The sequence below is a fragment of the Corvus hawaiiensis genome, chromosome 2 (assembly GCF_020740725.1).
Source record: "Corvus hawaiiensis isolate bCorHaw1 chromosome 2, bCorHaw1.pri.cur, whole genome shotgun sequence".
Classification (NCBI taxonomy): domain Eukaryota; kingdom Metazoa; phylum Chordata; class Aves; order Passeriformes; family Corvidae; genus Corvus; species Corvus hawaiiensis.
In genome coordinates, this window is record NC_063214.1 from 83238479 (window position 1) to 83253898 (window position 15420).

Consider the following 15420-nt stretch of genomic DNA (forward strand, 5'->3'; position numbering starts at 1 on the left):
GTCTGTGCTGTGGATCTGAAGGTCTGAAGAGAGTAGTGGGGTTACACACTACATGGAGTTTTCATCCTGTTTTCTTCATTTCCCCCTCCATCCATCTTGCTTATTTAAAATTTGCATGCAAATACATGTGTTGATATAATGCTAAGGTTGCAAAATGAGCTTCACAAACCTGTGTTTGTTTTAACCAACACCCCTGCTTCATTCACAGCATGACATCCAGCTCCTGGAGGAAACATGGCAGATAGCAGCCTCCTCCCCAAAGCAATCCTGATCCATTCCCAGCACAGTCTGCATCCTACAGAGGAGTGCTATGACAGGGAAAAAACCAACCACCACCCTGCTGTATTTCATACTTGCCGTAGCACCCAGAACGGGCAGTGTAATTAAGGCTGCATGGATAAACCTCAGCCCTGGCAGGTCATCAGTTACGATTGTTTAAGTTTGCAACTTCTATTGAACACAGTGGGTTTGGAGTTTTATATTGTAATTAACTGTAATACTGATATCTCCCCTAATTTGGCTCTTCCAAAGGGAAAAAAATACATAAATAGCCCAAAACCAGCCACTATCTAGGTATGAATGTTTTGCTTTTAAAATATAGTCGAGTATTAGTTACAGCGTTGTAGCCAATAGTCTAATTTCAACAATATCCTTTACAGGGTGGATTCTCCTCTGCCAGCTGGTGTTCCTAGGCTTAGTTATTGCCTTACATCATCACACAAGTATGTTCCCAGACGGGCTGTGCTGTATGTACCTGCAGATGATGAAAAGAAGATAAGAAAAATCCCATCACTAAATGTAGATTGTGCAGTGTTGGACTGTGAAGATGGTGTGGCTCTGAACAGAAAGGTAATTAAAAATTATCTGTGTGATATAATCAGCACTAAAGAGAACTTGTGGAAAAACACTGCCTTTGCCTTGGGGAAGTGACAACCAGAAAGACAAAGATAAGTCTTAAGATACACAAAATAATGTCACAGTGATAAGCTTTGTGAAGGCGTTGGGAAAATCTGGTTACCCAGAATTCAAAGAGATCTGTGTGAGTAAGTGAGGGGGGAGTTTTGCAGGAAGACAGAACTGGGCATAAGCTGTCATCACAGAAGAGTGGGAGATACTGTTATTATTGCAATACATTTCTTGGGGAAGAGGAAGAAACAGAGTGTAAGAAGAGAAGTGGGAAAGGAAGCGTTAGTTCAGAATCACCAGGTGGGCGGTTTGTTGTTGAAACAAAAGCATCTTCAGATTGTGAGCAAAACAGTGTGAGCTTGGATTTGAGCCTTGGGGTGCTTGGAAAGACATACCTCTTGAAATTTTGGGGGAAAATGCTGTTAGGGGTGTTTCTCAAGGAAGGAGAAGTTAGATCATATCAGCGTTTGGAACAGAGATGGAGAGGAGAGTGGGAGATAGATGTAGATGTGTCAAGTACTTGTGCCAAGTTTTTGTTAACATTAAACTGTGAAAAAAGAGAGAATGATCTAGCAAGTTTCGCTTGCAAGATTTTTTTTTTTAATATATGAAAGTAACCATTTTATTATGTTCCACATCTTAGAACCATAGAATCATTTAGGTTGGAAAAGACCTTTAAGATCACTGAGTCCAACCTTAAATATAACTGCCAAGTCAGCCATCTTAAACAATGTATACAAGAAATTGGTGTAAATTTTTCCTAGTGAAAGCTATTTCTCAGCAGGAATATAAGTTTGCTGTCACATCATTTTCATATTTGTTTGTTTTCCTAACCCTGTCTCAGTGCTTCAAACTACAGCAAGCAGTGTTTATGGTTTGAGTATAAATGTCTTGTCCAGAAAGTTAGGAAAACAGACTTGAAAATTTTCCCATGTCCTTTCAAAAATGCAGATCAAATTTTATTCTTTCCTTTTTTTTTCTGAGTTAATGCTTTCCAGAAGGGTTCTCTTTGATAGTGCTCTCTTTAACTTTCAGCTCTTTACAGGTATGTTGGAAAGGAAAAACTTTACAGAGTTTGCATGTACCTATTTTAATTTGGAAAAGTGAAAATAGCACTGCTGGATGTTCCTGTGTGCTGCTGAAGATGATTGGAAAGCATTTCTCAGTTGCTAAAATTCTGTGTTGAAAGACTAAGATTATATCTCCTGTCACGGTGAATTAGTATTGTTTCATCATATTTCAGAGGCTGCTGCTGTAAGATTATACAAGATTGTTGTGTAGTTGTGTACCAAACTGAAATATTTTTAGGTGCAGCTTAATTATATCAAATAATTTATAGCATAAGCATTTATTTGTAATAAACAATGACAGAAAAACAAAATTTTGTGATCAAGATGACAAAGTAGACAGTAGTAATTTCTCAAGGGTGGTAAAATTCTACCTCTATTGAAGTGAAGTTGTGCCACTGGGTATAAGATTTCAAAGAAATTAGGGGGAAAATTGGTAATAGAAACTTGAGATGACAGATGAGCCCCTGCCTGAGCTTAAATGCAAACAGAAAGCAGACAGGAGGTAGAAGTGGGGATAAGCTACCAAGAAGCAACACAAAAGTGTGGTCCAGGCTTGTAAGAGCACAGTGAGGAAGTTCAGAGCTTGTCTGGAATCAACACTGGTGAGGGATGAGCAGGACAGCAAGAATGGCTGCTACAAGTGTATCAGCAGTGAAAATGAGAAGGAAAACCAGTCAAATGGATGCACTGCTCCATGACACTTCAGGCTTTACTGTCAGTCTGCTCAGTCTCAGGCCTAGAAGCAAAACTTGGGGGAGGGAGGGAGCAGCCACAGTAGAGGAGCATCGAATTTTAAAATAAGCTGGTCTATGGGACCAGATAGGACACACTGGAGGCCTCTGAGGGAGTTGTCTTGTGTCATCATGAAGCTGCTGTCTGTCATCACTGAAAGGTCAAGGCTAGGGAATGTTCCTGAAGCCTGGAGAAAGGCACCTCTGCCAAAAAGGCCCTGGTGCTGTTGTACAACAAGCTGCACAGGGTCAGTGGTGTGTCCTTGCAGCAAAGGCGGCCAACCACCCCCAGAGCTGCGCTGGCACAGCTGCACCCAGCAGGTCAGGGAACAGGTCCTTCCCCTCCACTTGAATTTGACAGTCTCTTTCTGGGGTGCCCGTGCCAAGCTGTGGATCCCAGGACAAGAAAGGAGCCCAGAAGGGCCATCAGGCTGGTCATGGCACAGGAGGAGAGGCTGAGGAGCTGAGTTTGTTCAACCCGCAGATGAGATGACTGAGTTGGGTCTTGATGGAGACTTTGCTTCCTGAGGGCAGCTGAATGGTGCAGAGCCAGACTCTTCTCAGAGGAGCTCAGAAATGGGGCAAGGAAAAAAACTGGGCACAGGTTGCATGAGGGGAGATGCTGACTGGAGACAAGGGAAAAATGTCTTGCCCATGCAGGTGGTCTGAGACTGGAAGAGATTGTCCATTGGTGGTGTATCCTCCCTCCCTGAGGGTATTCAAGCCTTGGCTGGATGAAGCTGTGATCAGCCTGGTGTAGAGCAGTAGTTAGTGCTGCTTTGAGGAGGCAGATGGATGAGGTGGTCTCCTGAGATCTCTTCCAACCTGAATTAGACTGTGTGATTGCATGATTTAGTAGAGAAGCCTAATTCAAAGTGATCAGAAGTTTGAATTTCATTTTTAGATCTGCCACAGATACTCAGGAAGATTTTGAGTCTTAGGTTCTATGAATGTGAAGCTGAAATTATTATTGCTCTTGCAGCTTTGTTTATTAATGTTTATGAGGTGTTTGGGGACTTTGTGTGAAAGATATGTCAAGAACATGCATTGAAGTACAGTGTTCAGTGGCCCATTGCAAATGGGTCATTTCAAATTGAGGGAGAAAAAAAGTCCTCTAGGAAACAGCAACACTGAGCCTGTCCTTTATTCATTATTCTTAAATAGTACTGATGAATTTGACTATTTATTGCTATGTCTTATATTACTTAAAATGCTACTTATGGACTTCCTTCAAACTGCTGCAGAAATGTTGAATTTGGGGAAAACCAGGACCTGACTGAAGGTTTGCAGTGCCTTAGGCCAAACTTACCTCTCTACAGATTTTCATTTGCATCAAGTCCAAGCAGCAAGTTTGAACCACATCTAATGGGTCTATTTTAACAAGCCGCTGTGTGGTTTATATTAGGTTTAAGTTAAAATTTGGGAGATCAATAATCTGGAATGTCAGCAGCTCTATTTGGTTGCTCATTCAGAAGGAAACGAGGAGGATGAGCTTCTTATTACTGAAACTGCTAACATTTGCAAAACTTCATTTGGTTGCAGTAGCAGCTTTTGAAGCTGCGGGCATAAAATAAAAATATTTAACTATTTTCTGTGCAATATTTTCTCTCAATAAAGTTTTGAAATATTTTCTCCCCTGTGCCTTACCCTCACGATTATGTTTTCTAATGGCTCACAGAGAGCACCAGAAGAGGGGAACCCATATGTTGGGGTCCCTCCCCTGCCGTGTAGCCCTGGGAGAGGGGCCCTGAGGGCACAGACACGGGGCTACCCTGTCCCTGCTCAGCCTCGTTCCCATTGGTTGGTTTGTGTTCCCTGCGCGGGCAGAAGGACCCTTGGTCCCGTGACTGGAACAGTTCCTGGGCAGAGCTCCGGCCATGCGGCTGGAGAAATAAACATCTCTCTGAAACAGCTAGCAAGAATCTGTCTGTCCATATATATTTCCTTTCCACGGGACTCCTGGTTTGATATATGCGTGTTGCAGGATCCCCACTGCAACAAATGGTGGAGATTTGAGAGCAGAACGATCCCCGATCCCTAAGCGACTGATTTGTGTGAGTAAACCCTGGAAACTTTGGATTCCTCTTCTTGGTTTTGCTTTGCTATTCCGTATCTAAACTATGGAGGAACCGTGGGAAGACTCTTGGCTCTCAGAGCCGCATATGGACATTTATCTTAAACTTAAAATGATTCTTGAACAACGATTTGTAAATTTTAGCTTGATTCAAGCTCAAAAAGAACTGAAACACTTCCTGGCATGGTTGTTTAAGAACTTTTTCTATGTTTCTTGGGATTTAATTCTTACCAAGGGCTTTTGGAAAACCGTTTGGACACAGTTAATATTGGAGTCAAAATATATGCCGATGGAAGAATATTTTCGTGAATATTATTTAGTTACCGAGACTGTTGAGCAATGTCAGCTGTGTCCTGGTGAAGGGAAGCGTGGCGCAGGGACCGTGCGGCCCAGGCCACGTGCACCGAGCGCTCTGCGAGCAGCAGCGAGGCAGTTCCCGCGCGCGGGCGGAGCCACGCGAGCAGCAGTGTCGGTGGCGGAGCGAGGCGCGGCGGGACCCGGCGGTGCCCGCCCGGTCCTGTGCAGCGCGTGGTGGAGCGAGCCCCGGGAACGCCCGGCCGAGAGGGGCGGCGCGCGGGCGGCGGCTGGCGGCGATGGCGGTGGAGCGGAGCCGCGCCCAGCCGAGACGTGCGCTGGAGCAGGGCACGGGGGAGTCGTCGCTCGGGGGCCCGGCCGAGATGTGGGTGCAGCGCCCGGCATCGGCAGCGAAGCTGCGACCAGAGGAGGCGACGCACGGAGAACTGAGCGGCGTGGCCCGGCCCGGCCCGCGCAGCCCCGAACGCGACCCCGGGAAGAGCGCGCAGGCACCAGCAGCTCCGACAATTCCAACACGGGAGCGACCGAAAGAGACAGCAAAGACGCAGCGAGACAGAAAACAGCAGCCACTCGGAAAAAGGAAAAGATCATAGCAACTAAGACCTTAGGGATAGTAAAATGGTATAATGTTAAGCAAAATTATGGTTTTATAACAAGGTGTGACAACCAGCAAGACATATTCGTGCATAGAACTGCTATTAAAAAGAATAACCCTGAAAAATGCATCCCAAGCTTGGGAGATGGAGAGGTGGTGGAATTTAATATTGTACTAGGGAGAAAAGGGTTACAAGCATCGCAGGTCACTGGGCCTGATGGTGTTCCTGTAAAAGGCAGTATATATGCAAAAAATCGTAGTCATGTTAGACAGTATCTCCATTGTAAGCCCCCCCTACAGTTTCCCTTTCCTAATCCCACCTTTCCCTTTTACCCTATGTCCTATTACCCCCAGTGTATTCCCAATCCGTTTTTTCACCCATGGTTTCCCTCACAAAACCATGCTTTTGCCAATTGTTTCCCCAAAAATCCCTTTCCAATGCCGAGTGGGGGATGAAAAGGGGGAGGGAAGAAGTTAAACCCTCTCCTGCCTCAGTTTCCCCACAAAGCATGCTCAGAGAATTCTGTCTCCCTTCTGTCAGCCCTAAGATGTTCCAGAGAATCTGTTTGGACATTTAAAGACTCAGGAGGGTGGCTTGTTTTGTTTTGAAACTGTTCTTGTTATGTTTATCCAGTTGTTTTCATTCTCCTTTTATTAAAATAAAACGGGTGAGGTGTTGGGGTCCCTCCCCCGCCGTGTAGCCCTGGCAGAGGGGCCCTGAGGGCACAGACACGGGGATTCCCTGTCCCTGCTCAGCCTCGTTCCCATTGGTTGGTTTGTGTTCCCTGCGCGGGCAGAAGGACCCTTGGTCCCGTGACTGGAACAGTTCCTGGGCAGAGCTCTGGCCATGCGGCTGGAGAAATAAACATCTCTGAAACAGCTATCAAGAATCTGTCTGTTCGTATATATTTCCTTTCCACGGGACTCCTGGTTTGATATATGCGTGTTGCAGGATCCCCACTGCAACACCCATAGCCGTACCATAATCTCCTTACCATTTCAGTGCCTGCATTTCTTACCTTCAAGAGTTACAGCCCTGGCCACAACTTCAGGTGTCATCTCCTTCTCCTTCTTTTCAATCTTATTTTCTAGCTGGTATTTTGACTGAATCAGAAAAACAGAAGAAACCTCACAGCATTCACAAGGAGACAATTTTTCAGTAAATTTTTTGAGTACAACCAGTGGGAAGAAATGGCTAAAAAGCAAAGTTATAGTGTGCTGAGTACTAACCCTGAAAGTAGGGTTAGACCTGATCCTGGTATGAGTAGCACAGGGGCTTTTGCGACACCTTTGGTACCAGACAGAGAGGTAGGAGGTCTTCAAAAATTCAGAATAGGAAAGGTGATAGGAAATATGCTGGTGTTGTGGAAGATTTCTTTTACAAAGGTAGCTTTAGTCTTGCTGAACATACCCTACAAGTCATGCTGTTCTCAAATCCTGGTTGGGGATCCACATGCTGTTTTTAGAGGTTCAAATGCATAGTGTCACATGATGTAGACTGTAAGCTGCCTCTCCAGGTTTCTGACTCTGTAAGACATAGGGAATTTCTACAACAGAAATTTAAGTTTTGGTTGTGGGAAGAATTGAATAGTAGTAAAGGGAAGTTACCTTCCCTGAGATACTATTCAGAGATGAAGATAGGATTTCTTCACCACTGATGTATATGTAAAGTTTCTCAAGTGTTGTTATACATTTTAAAGATATCACTCAGAATTACAGGCTTGGTGATATTTTAAAGTGAACAGTTCAAATAAAAATTCTAAAAATATAAAATTAGAAATAATACAGATTGCAGTGTTGATATGTCGCAAATGTATCACACTCTTAGAGACAAAAATAGCCTATATCTATTTCAGCTCTTCACAGGAAAAGGTCTGAATTCATTTTGATTGTAAGAAATAAAAAGGTTTTTAAAATGGCTGCATTGATATGCTTGTATGATTCATAAAAAGCCAGCAAGCTGAATTGCATCTTATGAAATTGAAAGATCTCTGTGTAGGAGCTGAGCTGTCTCAAGGGCTCTCAGCCAAGCCAGCAGTCCCTGCTATAGCTTTCCTCTCTAGAGCTGCATTACTCACTGTGCTTGTAGGTCAGGTGGACCTATTATCAGGTGGAAAAGTTTTCTCTTCCTGTTGGAGTAAGGAATATTTCCATGTCAGTGTGTTCATTTTCCAGGGGCATAGTGAGCTGAGATTTTGTAGTTTGTTCCCATGGGTTATGCAAGGTTACCACCCTTACAAGAGAGTTTTCTAGAACTGCATTTTTTCCAGCAGGTTCCTGTCTTGGTCATGCTGTTCTTCAGAGCATCCAGGAGGTGTTAGCTGCCAGGTCAGCCTAGCAAGAGAGCAGTTGGGGTTGCTACTGTAGTGTTTATATACCTTTCTCAATCCTTGGCAAGAGTTTTGAAGGATTTTGATGCCTCCAAACCAATGCTATTCGTGGCTTTATCTTGTTTGTGGTCTGCAGGGTGGTTTTGAAGAACTGGGTTATACGGTATGCTCTGCAGCTCCCTTTAGTGTACCATCAGGCCAGGCAGGGCACAGTCCCTCCTGCCAAAGATGACCTTTGAAAATTCTCTCAGGCAAATTTTGAAAGTGCGAGGATTTGGCCTTTTCTTTCCATGGGGAACGCCAGTGTTATAATTAAGAATCAAAACAAAGCCCCGTGTTCCCTCTGCTCATGGTTTTTTTTGTATCAGAGGTGTAAAAGCAATCCCTTGGAGTGTACATATGGCTGAGAAACGTCTGTGCACTCCTCTAACATAAAACACTTGGAAATAGGAAATTTTATTGTTGTTCCTCAGGAACTATATAGACCTCATTCACCCAATAAAAAATTATTGATATTCAGGGCTGCACTGTAAAATTATGTCAGACTGATTAGAGTTTAAGCTCCTAAGCCCTATTTAATGTGAATCATCATTATATCTCTTTGTCTCTTTTAGAAAAAAGTTGCCCTCTCCTCCAGCACTTGAGCAAGAGAAGCTGGGGAAGGGGAAGCCTCAGCTCTGTGCTTTCCCCTGTCCCTTCCTCAAGAGGGGAAGTGGTGGCTCCTGAACCTCTCCTGTTCTCCCCACTTTCCTCAGCAGTGAGGGGAAGTTTGGTTGTGTTAAGAGGAGGTATAGGGAAGGACCTATTTTGCTAATGTGCAGCATGTCCTCTTAGAATCATAGCATAAATGTGTTCCTACCTGATATCTTGGAGCCACTTAAAAGACCATTGTGCTGTATCATGGAAGAGGGAAAAATCAGTTCATTCTTTTGAATTGACTGTTTCAAAAAATAGTATTAAAGCCCAACCACTTTTCAAAGTGTTCCATTATGAATAACACATATGTAAGAGATAAGTCTGAGTTCATTACGGTTAAGAGCAGATCATCTGCAAACATGCTGATTTTATGGAGATTTCTCCCTGTGAGAATGCCTCCTCCATCTCTCTAGTGATCTGATCCTGGGGTCAGAACAAACAGCACGCCGGAGAGAGGGCATCCTTGCCTACCATTTTTCCCTTAATCTGAGACCTTCTGACCTTTTTATTCCTATCATTGATGAGAAGAGGCTCTTGCATATAAAACAACACTTCAACTAAATTCGGGGGTGGAGATAAATACATAAAATGGGTCAGCATGGTATACAAAAAAAAAAATCAAGGCCTTATTTGTTGAGATGCATTTCCTTATTGATCTTATTGAAGCATTTTTAGTATTAATGGAAGAAAGCTCCAGTTGGTTTTCATAAATCTCTAGTTACTTCAATTAAAACCAACAGTTTTCCTGTATTATATGATGATAATTTCTTTTTTTTTTTTTTTTAATAAAGCCATGTTGGTTAGGATTTATCAATGCTGCAGGTATTTCTCTAGGCTCATAGTGAAGCTGTTAGCTAGTACTTCATAGGCACAGTTGCATGAAACATTGATAACTAGGTTATTTTACCAGGTCTTTGCTTTATTTATAATAAATTAGTACTGTACCTAATTGTATTCCTCCTACAGGGAGAAGGCTTGCTGATAAAGTGTGTAGAGAATGATTAAATGTACACAGGCGCATAGTAGGGTGACTTCTCTTCAAAAGATGCACAAAATTAAAATGGGAATGCTGCTTTCCCCAGTGGCTTGCCATTATTAAAAGTCTGAGTAGCATGGGAAATTTCTTCTGTAGGAATTGGGGAGTCCAGAAGTCTCTCTGGTTTATTGTAGGGAAGCTGAACTGTACAGTGAAACTCTGCAAGGCCTTTTTGATCCTTGAAGAGTTCTGATGAATATACATTTTTATGAAAGTTGTAAAGTGTTTTCATTTCCTCATTAATCCCACCATGGTCCTGGAAGAACTGCCACTCCTGAGTACTGACTGTGACAATAAAAGTTTTTGTTCCTATTGTTTTACTCTACAAGCCAATCATCTTCCTTACATAAAGATTTGAGGATTCGTAAGGAGATCGCAATATTCAGCAATTTTCTTCTTAATGAGCTCAGTAATGCATGTTTCTTTTCGAGCAGAACCTTTGAATTGCCAGTTATTTCTTTTCCACTGATTCAGATGTATCCAATTAAGTTTGACTTGGACATGTACTGACATAACTATTACTGCTGACAGAATGGTGTCTAGCAACTTATGGAAAATGTCTTGGCTCAATATTAACAGGGATTGAAGACAGGAATACATTAATAGACCTGGGAAAATATTTTAAAACATACAGTTAATATTTGTAGGACTTGTAAGTCACAGTAGTTCAGTTCTTCATGTGTAGCTTACTGTCTGCAGGCACATCAGCACACCTCGGTACTGAAGGCTAACTGCAGGACTAGAATGTGTTGCTACACATTTCTGGACCAATTTTCAATATTTCATCTGTTCTTGTAGCAGGAAGGACCTGGCTCCTCCATGGAGCATCTAGCTCTTAGTTTGAAGGAAGATGTTATTTCAAGTGTGCTACAGAAAATCAAGCTAATATTAAAAAGTTCAGTTCACATAGTAGCTGAGAAACAATCTGTAGGATCAAATTTGGGCACTTTTTTTTGTATGCAAAGCCATGTGTTGTGTTGTGTTGCGTTGCGTTGTGTTGTGTTGTGTTTTGTTGTGTTTTGTTGTGTTTTGTTGTGTTGTGTTGTGTTGTCAGGGCTGCAATGGCACCAGGGGTGAGGAAAACATAAAGGTACTGCCCCTACTGAAGTCACAGCATTTAACACCATTTGCTCCAGGCCTCCTTTGCTTTTTTTTGTTGGCAGTGAGCAGGCGTTGGAATGTGTTTGTGTATCCAGGTTTCTATTGCAATTAATCTTAAAACCTAGTCTTGAACCTAAGATTCCATTGTGCTCCTAACCAGTAGTCCACCCTGCTTATCCTTCCTCATTGCAAGGCCCATGCTTCCAAAACAGAGCGGCAAGTGAAGACTGAGGAAATCCACAGACCCCATTAACAAGGACATGGACCAGAAAGTGGTAGGACACATAGAGAATACAGCCCTTGCCCTCTTTGGTAACCTTGTCTACAAGGTATCTCTTTGGTCACAGTGGTATAGTGGTCCTGTGATCTGATTTGGGCAAGATAGGTAGAGGAGGAAAGGTGGAAATGCATGGTACTTTTCCCAATGCATTGGTGCCATCAAAGCTGGACCTGTCCCACTGAGGAGGAGAAAGAAACTCAGAGATACTCAGAAGATTATGGGAAAATCTGTGGTTTATTTTACCAAACTGTTTGAACACTACCTGTTCACTTGGGGTTTTGTAGTGTTATTAGGTAGCAAAACAAGGAAATGTGGTGAGATGCTGGGCAAGAGAAAAGAATTTTTGATGTCAGGTGGAGAAACAGCATAACCATATACATTGCAGATGAAGGTGAAGATGAAGTTGCAGATGAAGGTGAGGACGTGTGTGGTCACAGTTAGGCTTGGGAAGCTTGGCAGGTGTCAGCTGAATGTATGATATTTAACATCTATATCTTTTTCTAGAAACCAGATAAAAGAATCCTAGCACTCAGTGGTGGTAACTAAACCACCAGTACCTGTGCAAAAGCCTCATTTCCTTCCATTGTATGACCAGGAGTCCACAATGCTGATGGTGCTGTGGATTCTGCTGTCCGTATTCAAATAGCATTTCACAATGAATTAAGGACATTTGTGTCTAAATTAGTAACTCAGAATTAAGCCCTTAGGGAGTTTGAGTTTCTTCCCCCTATACACCACCATATATTGAATTGAAGGCATGTGAACTGTGCTAGTTGCAAAATAAGTGTAGAACTGTCTAAAACCAGCCTTTTATTTCCACCATGAACTAAACCCATGCCATGACATCCCTTTAACTTAGAGTGGAGCAATTTATCTCTGTTCAACAGAAGACAAAACACATGGATTATGATTTCTTAAAGCCCTGGTTTTTACATATTCTGTGAATTACTTTCTTCTCCGAATTGTGAAAGACTGTATATTAAGCTGTGCTTTATACACCAAAAGAATACTCTTTCATGGAACAAGCTGATACCCAAAATCTCTGGCTTACTGATCATGGAGGGCATCCAGATCCATGAATCTAATGTGCAGTCCCATACAGAATAGAACACAATATGCAAGTCTTGGGATTTTTCTAGTCCCTGTCATAAAAGCTATGATAAACAGGGGTGGAACATTAGAAACTACATGCATTTGCTTATTCCCATCTAAACCTGTCCAGCTCTCCTGGCTACATAGTATGCAGTAGGCTCCAGGGGCATGACAGCTAATAATGCATCCCTAGGTTACACATTGCCATACCCAGAGTCTGGGCTTCCAAGCAAGAAATTATTTTTCAAAGAAATGAAAAACTTGCCAAATTTATTCTTCATTATGGGCAAGTCAAAACATCCAGCTGCATTTGAAAGTTGCTATTTTGGCAGCGGTTTTTGTATCTGTATGGAGCATGTGCAGTTGTTAGCACATCTAAATGTACTGTCCAAAGTATATTGAACAACTCTCCAAAAACAACTGCACACATCTGCAAATCCAGCCTGCTATAGATTTGGATGTTAATGTCAGCTACTTTGCTGAGGTTGTTCATCTTTCTTTTTGGCTATAATATCACAATGTGAACTGCCTTTTTGTCTATCAATAAGGGAAGTGATAAGCTGATGGTGGAGTCTGATCAGCACTTTGCATCTTTTTGAAAGCATAAATGAAATTCTGGTGTTTTCTGAGTTTGACTAACAATTTCTATCTTTAAGGCAGCTTGGTTGCTCTGAGATTGCTGCTTTAACTCCTGCATAACATAATGCTGCCTACTGTGGATCGCTGTAATGGCTCTTTTGATATCCTTCTTTCACTGCAGTGCAGTAGGGCTACCCTCTCCAGAACAATGTACTTACCAGTTATTTCAAGATTGGGAGAAAATAATTTTAAATACTTTTCTTTATTTTGATCAATGAGCTCCAGAAGACCATAAATCCTTGTGTTGTTCCTCATTTGGGAGAAAATGGTTGTAAAGATCCTGGCTGTTCATTTTAGGATGATTATAAACCATGGCTTGCTTATTCTTTCCTCCTTACTTGTTACTTGTTAGCCCCTTAGTGGATTGCCTCAAAATAGCTGCTCCTATGCCAGACTCAAGATAACTTTATCTTCTAAGGTTTCACAATACAATTGTGCATTAAAAGGGGATATGTTGAACAAATTGGTATTTTCTTCCAGCTTTGTCAAGTTATTTGGTTACATTTTAAGCTTTGATTTCTCACAGACCCAATCTTCCACTCATTAACCAATTATTTTTAAATGGAATATTTATAGATCATAATTTAGTATGCATTTTCTTGAGAAAAAGGGCAAATTAATACATGTAAACATGGATGAATCTATTTAAATATGCTGTCCACAAAATCTTTACAATATGTAAACAACATTTGTTATGCCTTGGAGATAACATATGATTGGACTCATGAGACCCTGTTTATCCTACCAAACAGTTTCTTTTATAACTTCAAAGGGAATTTTATATATTTATGGCAATAGCAGGGTGTTAAGTGCAGCTAGACAGAAATTATACCTCAGCTATTTAGTTAATGCCAATAGGGATTAAATTAGATTTTATAGCTGTTAGTAGAAGTCTGTTTTGTAGCTAACAAGTGGGATTTTTAAATCCTGGAAAGCATAATCCTATTATAAAACTGGCAGCTGAATTAACATTATCTAGGAAGCAAGTCTTCACGGATTAACATTTTTTGACATTAACAAAGAAAAACTAATGCTACAGGGATATTAGATGCTTTTCCCAAAAGTAGGGGAAAAAAGAAAGTGAATATAGGACAAGATAAATGGCACAAATAGTGCAGGAAGGAAAAATGGAGTGAAATATTCGTGAGGTGAAATCTGGGAGTGGTCATGTTCTGCCTCAAATACAAAGGAAATACACTGAGTAGGAAGAGATAATACAATTGATAATTCATATATTATCCCACACATTGACTTATACATGCCTTGTGACTAATTCCCAGTTATCCAAATGAGCATGGGATAGCCACCGAGGCCTTCTCCTGTCCTGAGGGGCTGTCTCTGCATTCCAGCTGTAGGAGCCAAAGACTGGCAGCAGTGCTCAAGAAGCACTCATCCCTTTACTGAAAGGCCCATCCACAGAGACCCTGATTAAGTTCTCCTTACGTCCTTTGAAGAACAGTTCTGGGACAGTTGCCACAGGCAGTGGTACAGGGGATGAGCGGGACACTGAACTTGCTTGTCCTGCAATACCTTATTCTAAGCATCGATAGACTGATTAGCTGTAAGGGTATATACCATGTCGTATTTCAATTAAAAAATCTTTGTCCACACCACAGTTGCAGAACAAAACTTTTATTACTTAAACTTGTGAAGTATACATCGCCTGTAAATTATTTTTAAAGCTCTGTGGTTAGAATCTGAGGCTTTACTTCATCAAAGTTGCAGCATTGAAATAATGAAATTAGTACTTTTCTGTGTGGAGAGTTAAGAAGAATCCACTTAATAAACTTACCAGTCACAATAACATGACAAACAATTTCTTCTAGATTTTGCAACATAGTATTCAGTGGTTTTGATCCAGTACAGATTTTATGATAACTTCTTTTGGCTTCCATCTTGTCTCATAAATTTCTTCCTACTTATCAAATAGAGAATTTCAATAATTACAAATGAGAGCATGAAATATCTAAGTTGCCAAACTATCTATCCTCCTCTGAAGTCAGTGCCATGAGGAAGAACCTTGGAACCGTTTTTTCAGTGGGAAAACTCAGATCATTTGGCATCAACAAGACCAAGATTTATACTCTGTTGTGTGCATTTTGCACCAAAGATAGTGAACCCTAATAGGAATGGGAAATAGTTGTTTGCCCGCTGTTGTGGCTCTTTTTCAAAAATCTGTCCTCCAAATGTGTTTTTTATTATTATTTCCATATGCAACAGTCTGTAAGCCTGGTGCTTTAAAGCACACACGTATCTTTTAGCCATTGCCACAGCCCTCTGAGGTGCTGAGAATGTTCAGAGAAATAGGAGTAGAATGTACCTGTGATTTCTCACATCAGGAAGGACATGAACTTGATGTCTTCCAGAAGCACATGGTCCTTGATAAAGGATCTATCTTTCCTTCCCCCTTAAGTAATGAGCAATGCTATGGCATTTTGTTTCCAGGTTTGCTGAGTTGGAAGGTATACAGATTTGGCCTGTAAGACAGGTTGTTTTTAAAATGTTTGTCTATCTCCTCAGCTTGTGTCAATAGGCTTAGCTCTTCATTTTTCACA

General features: G+C 41.6%; 1 protein-coding gene across 4 annotated transcripts in view; it reads left to right on the top strand.

Moving 5' to 3' along the window:
* The first annotated feature begins 295 nt into the window (after positions 1–295).
* The window catches only part of CLYBL (citramalyl-CoA lyase), an 83203-nt gene continuing 68078 nt past the window's right edge, over positions 296–15420 (top strand). For all 4 annotated transcript variants that reach the window (XM_048295873.1, XM_048295875.1, XM_048295874.1 and 1 more), the window contains exons 1-2: positions 296–417; positions 660–849. In XM_048295873.1, the coding sequence (XP_048151830.1) occupies positions 311–417; positions 660–849 (297 nt within the window). In that variant the 5' untranslated portion in view covers positions 296–310. The remainder of the gene's footprint in view (positions 418–659; positions 850–15420) is intronic.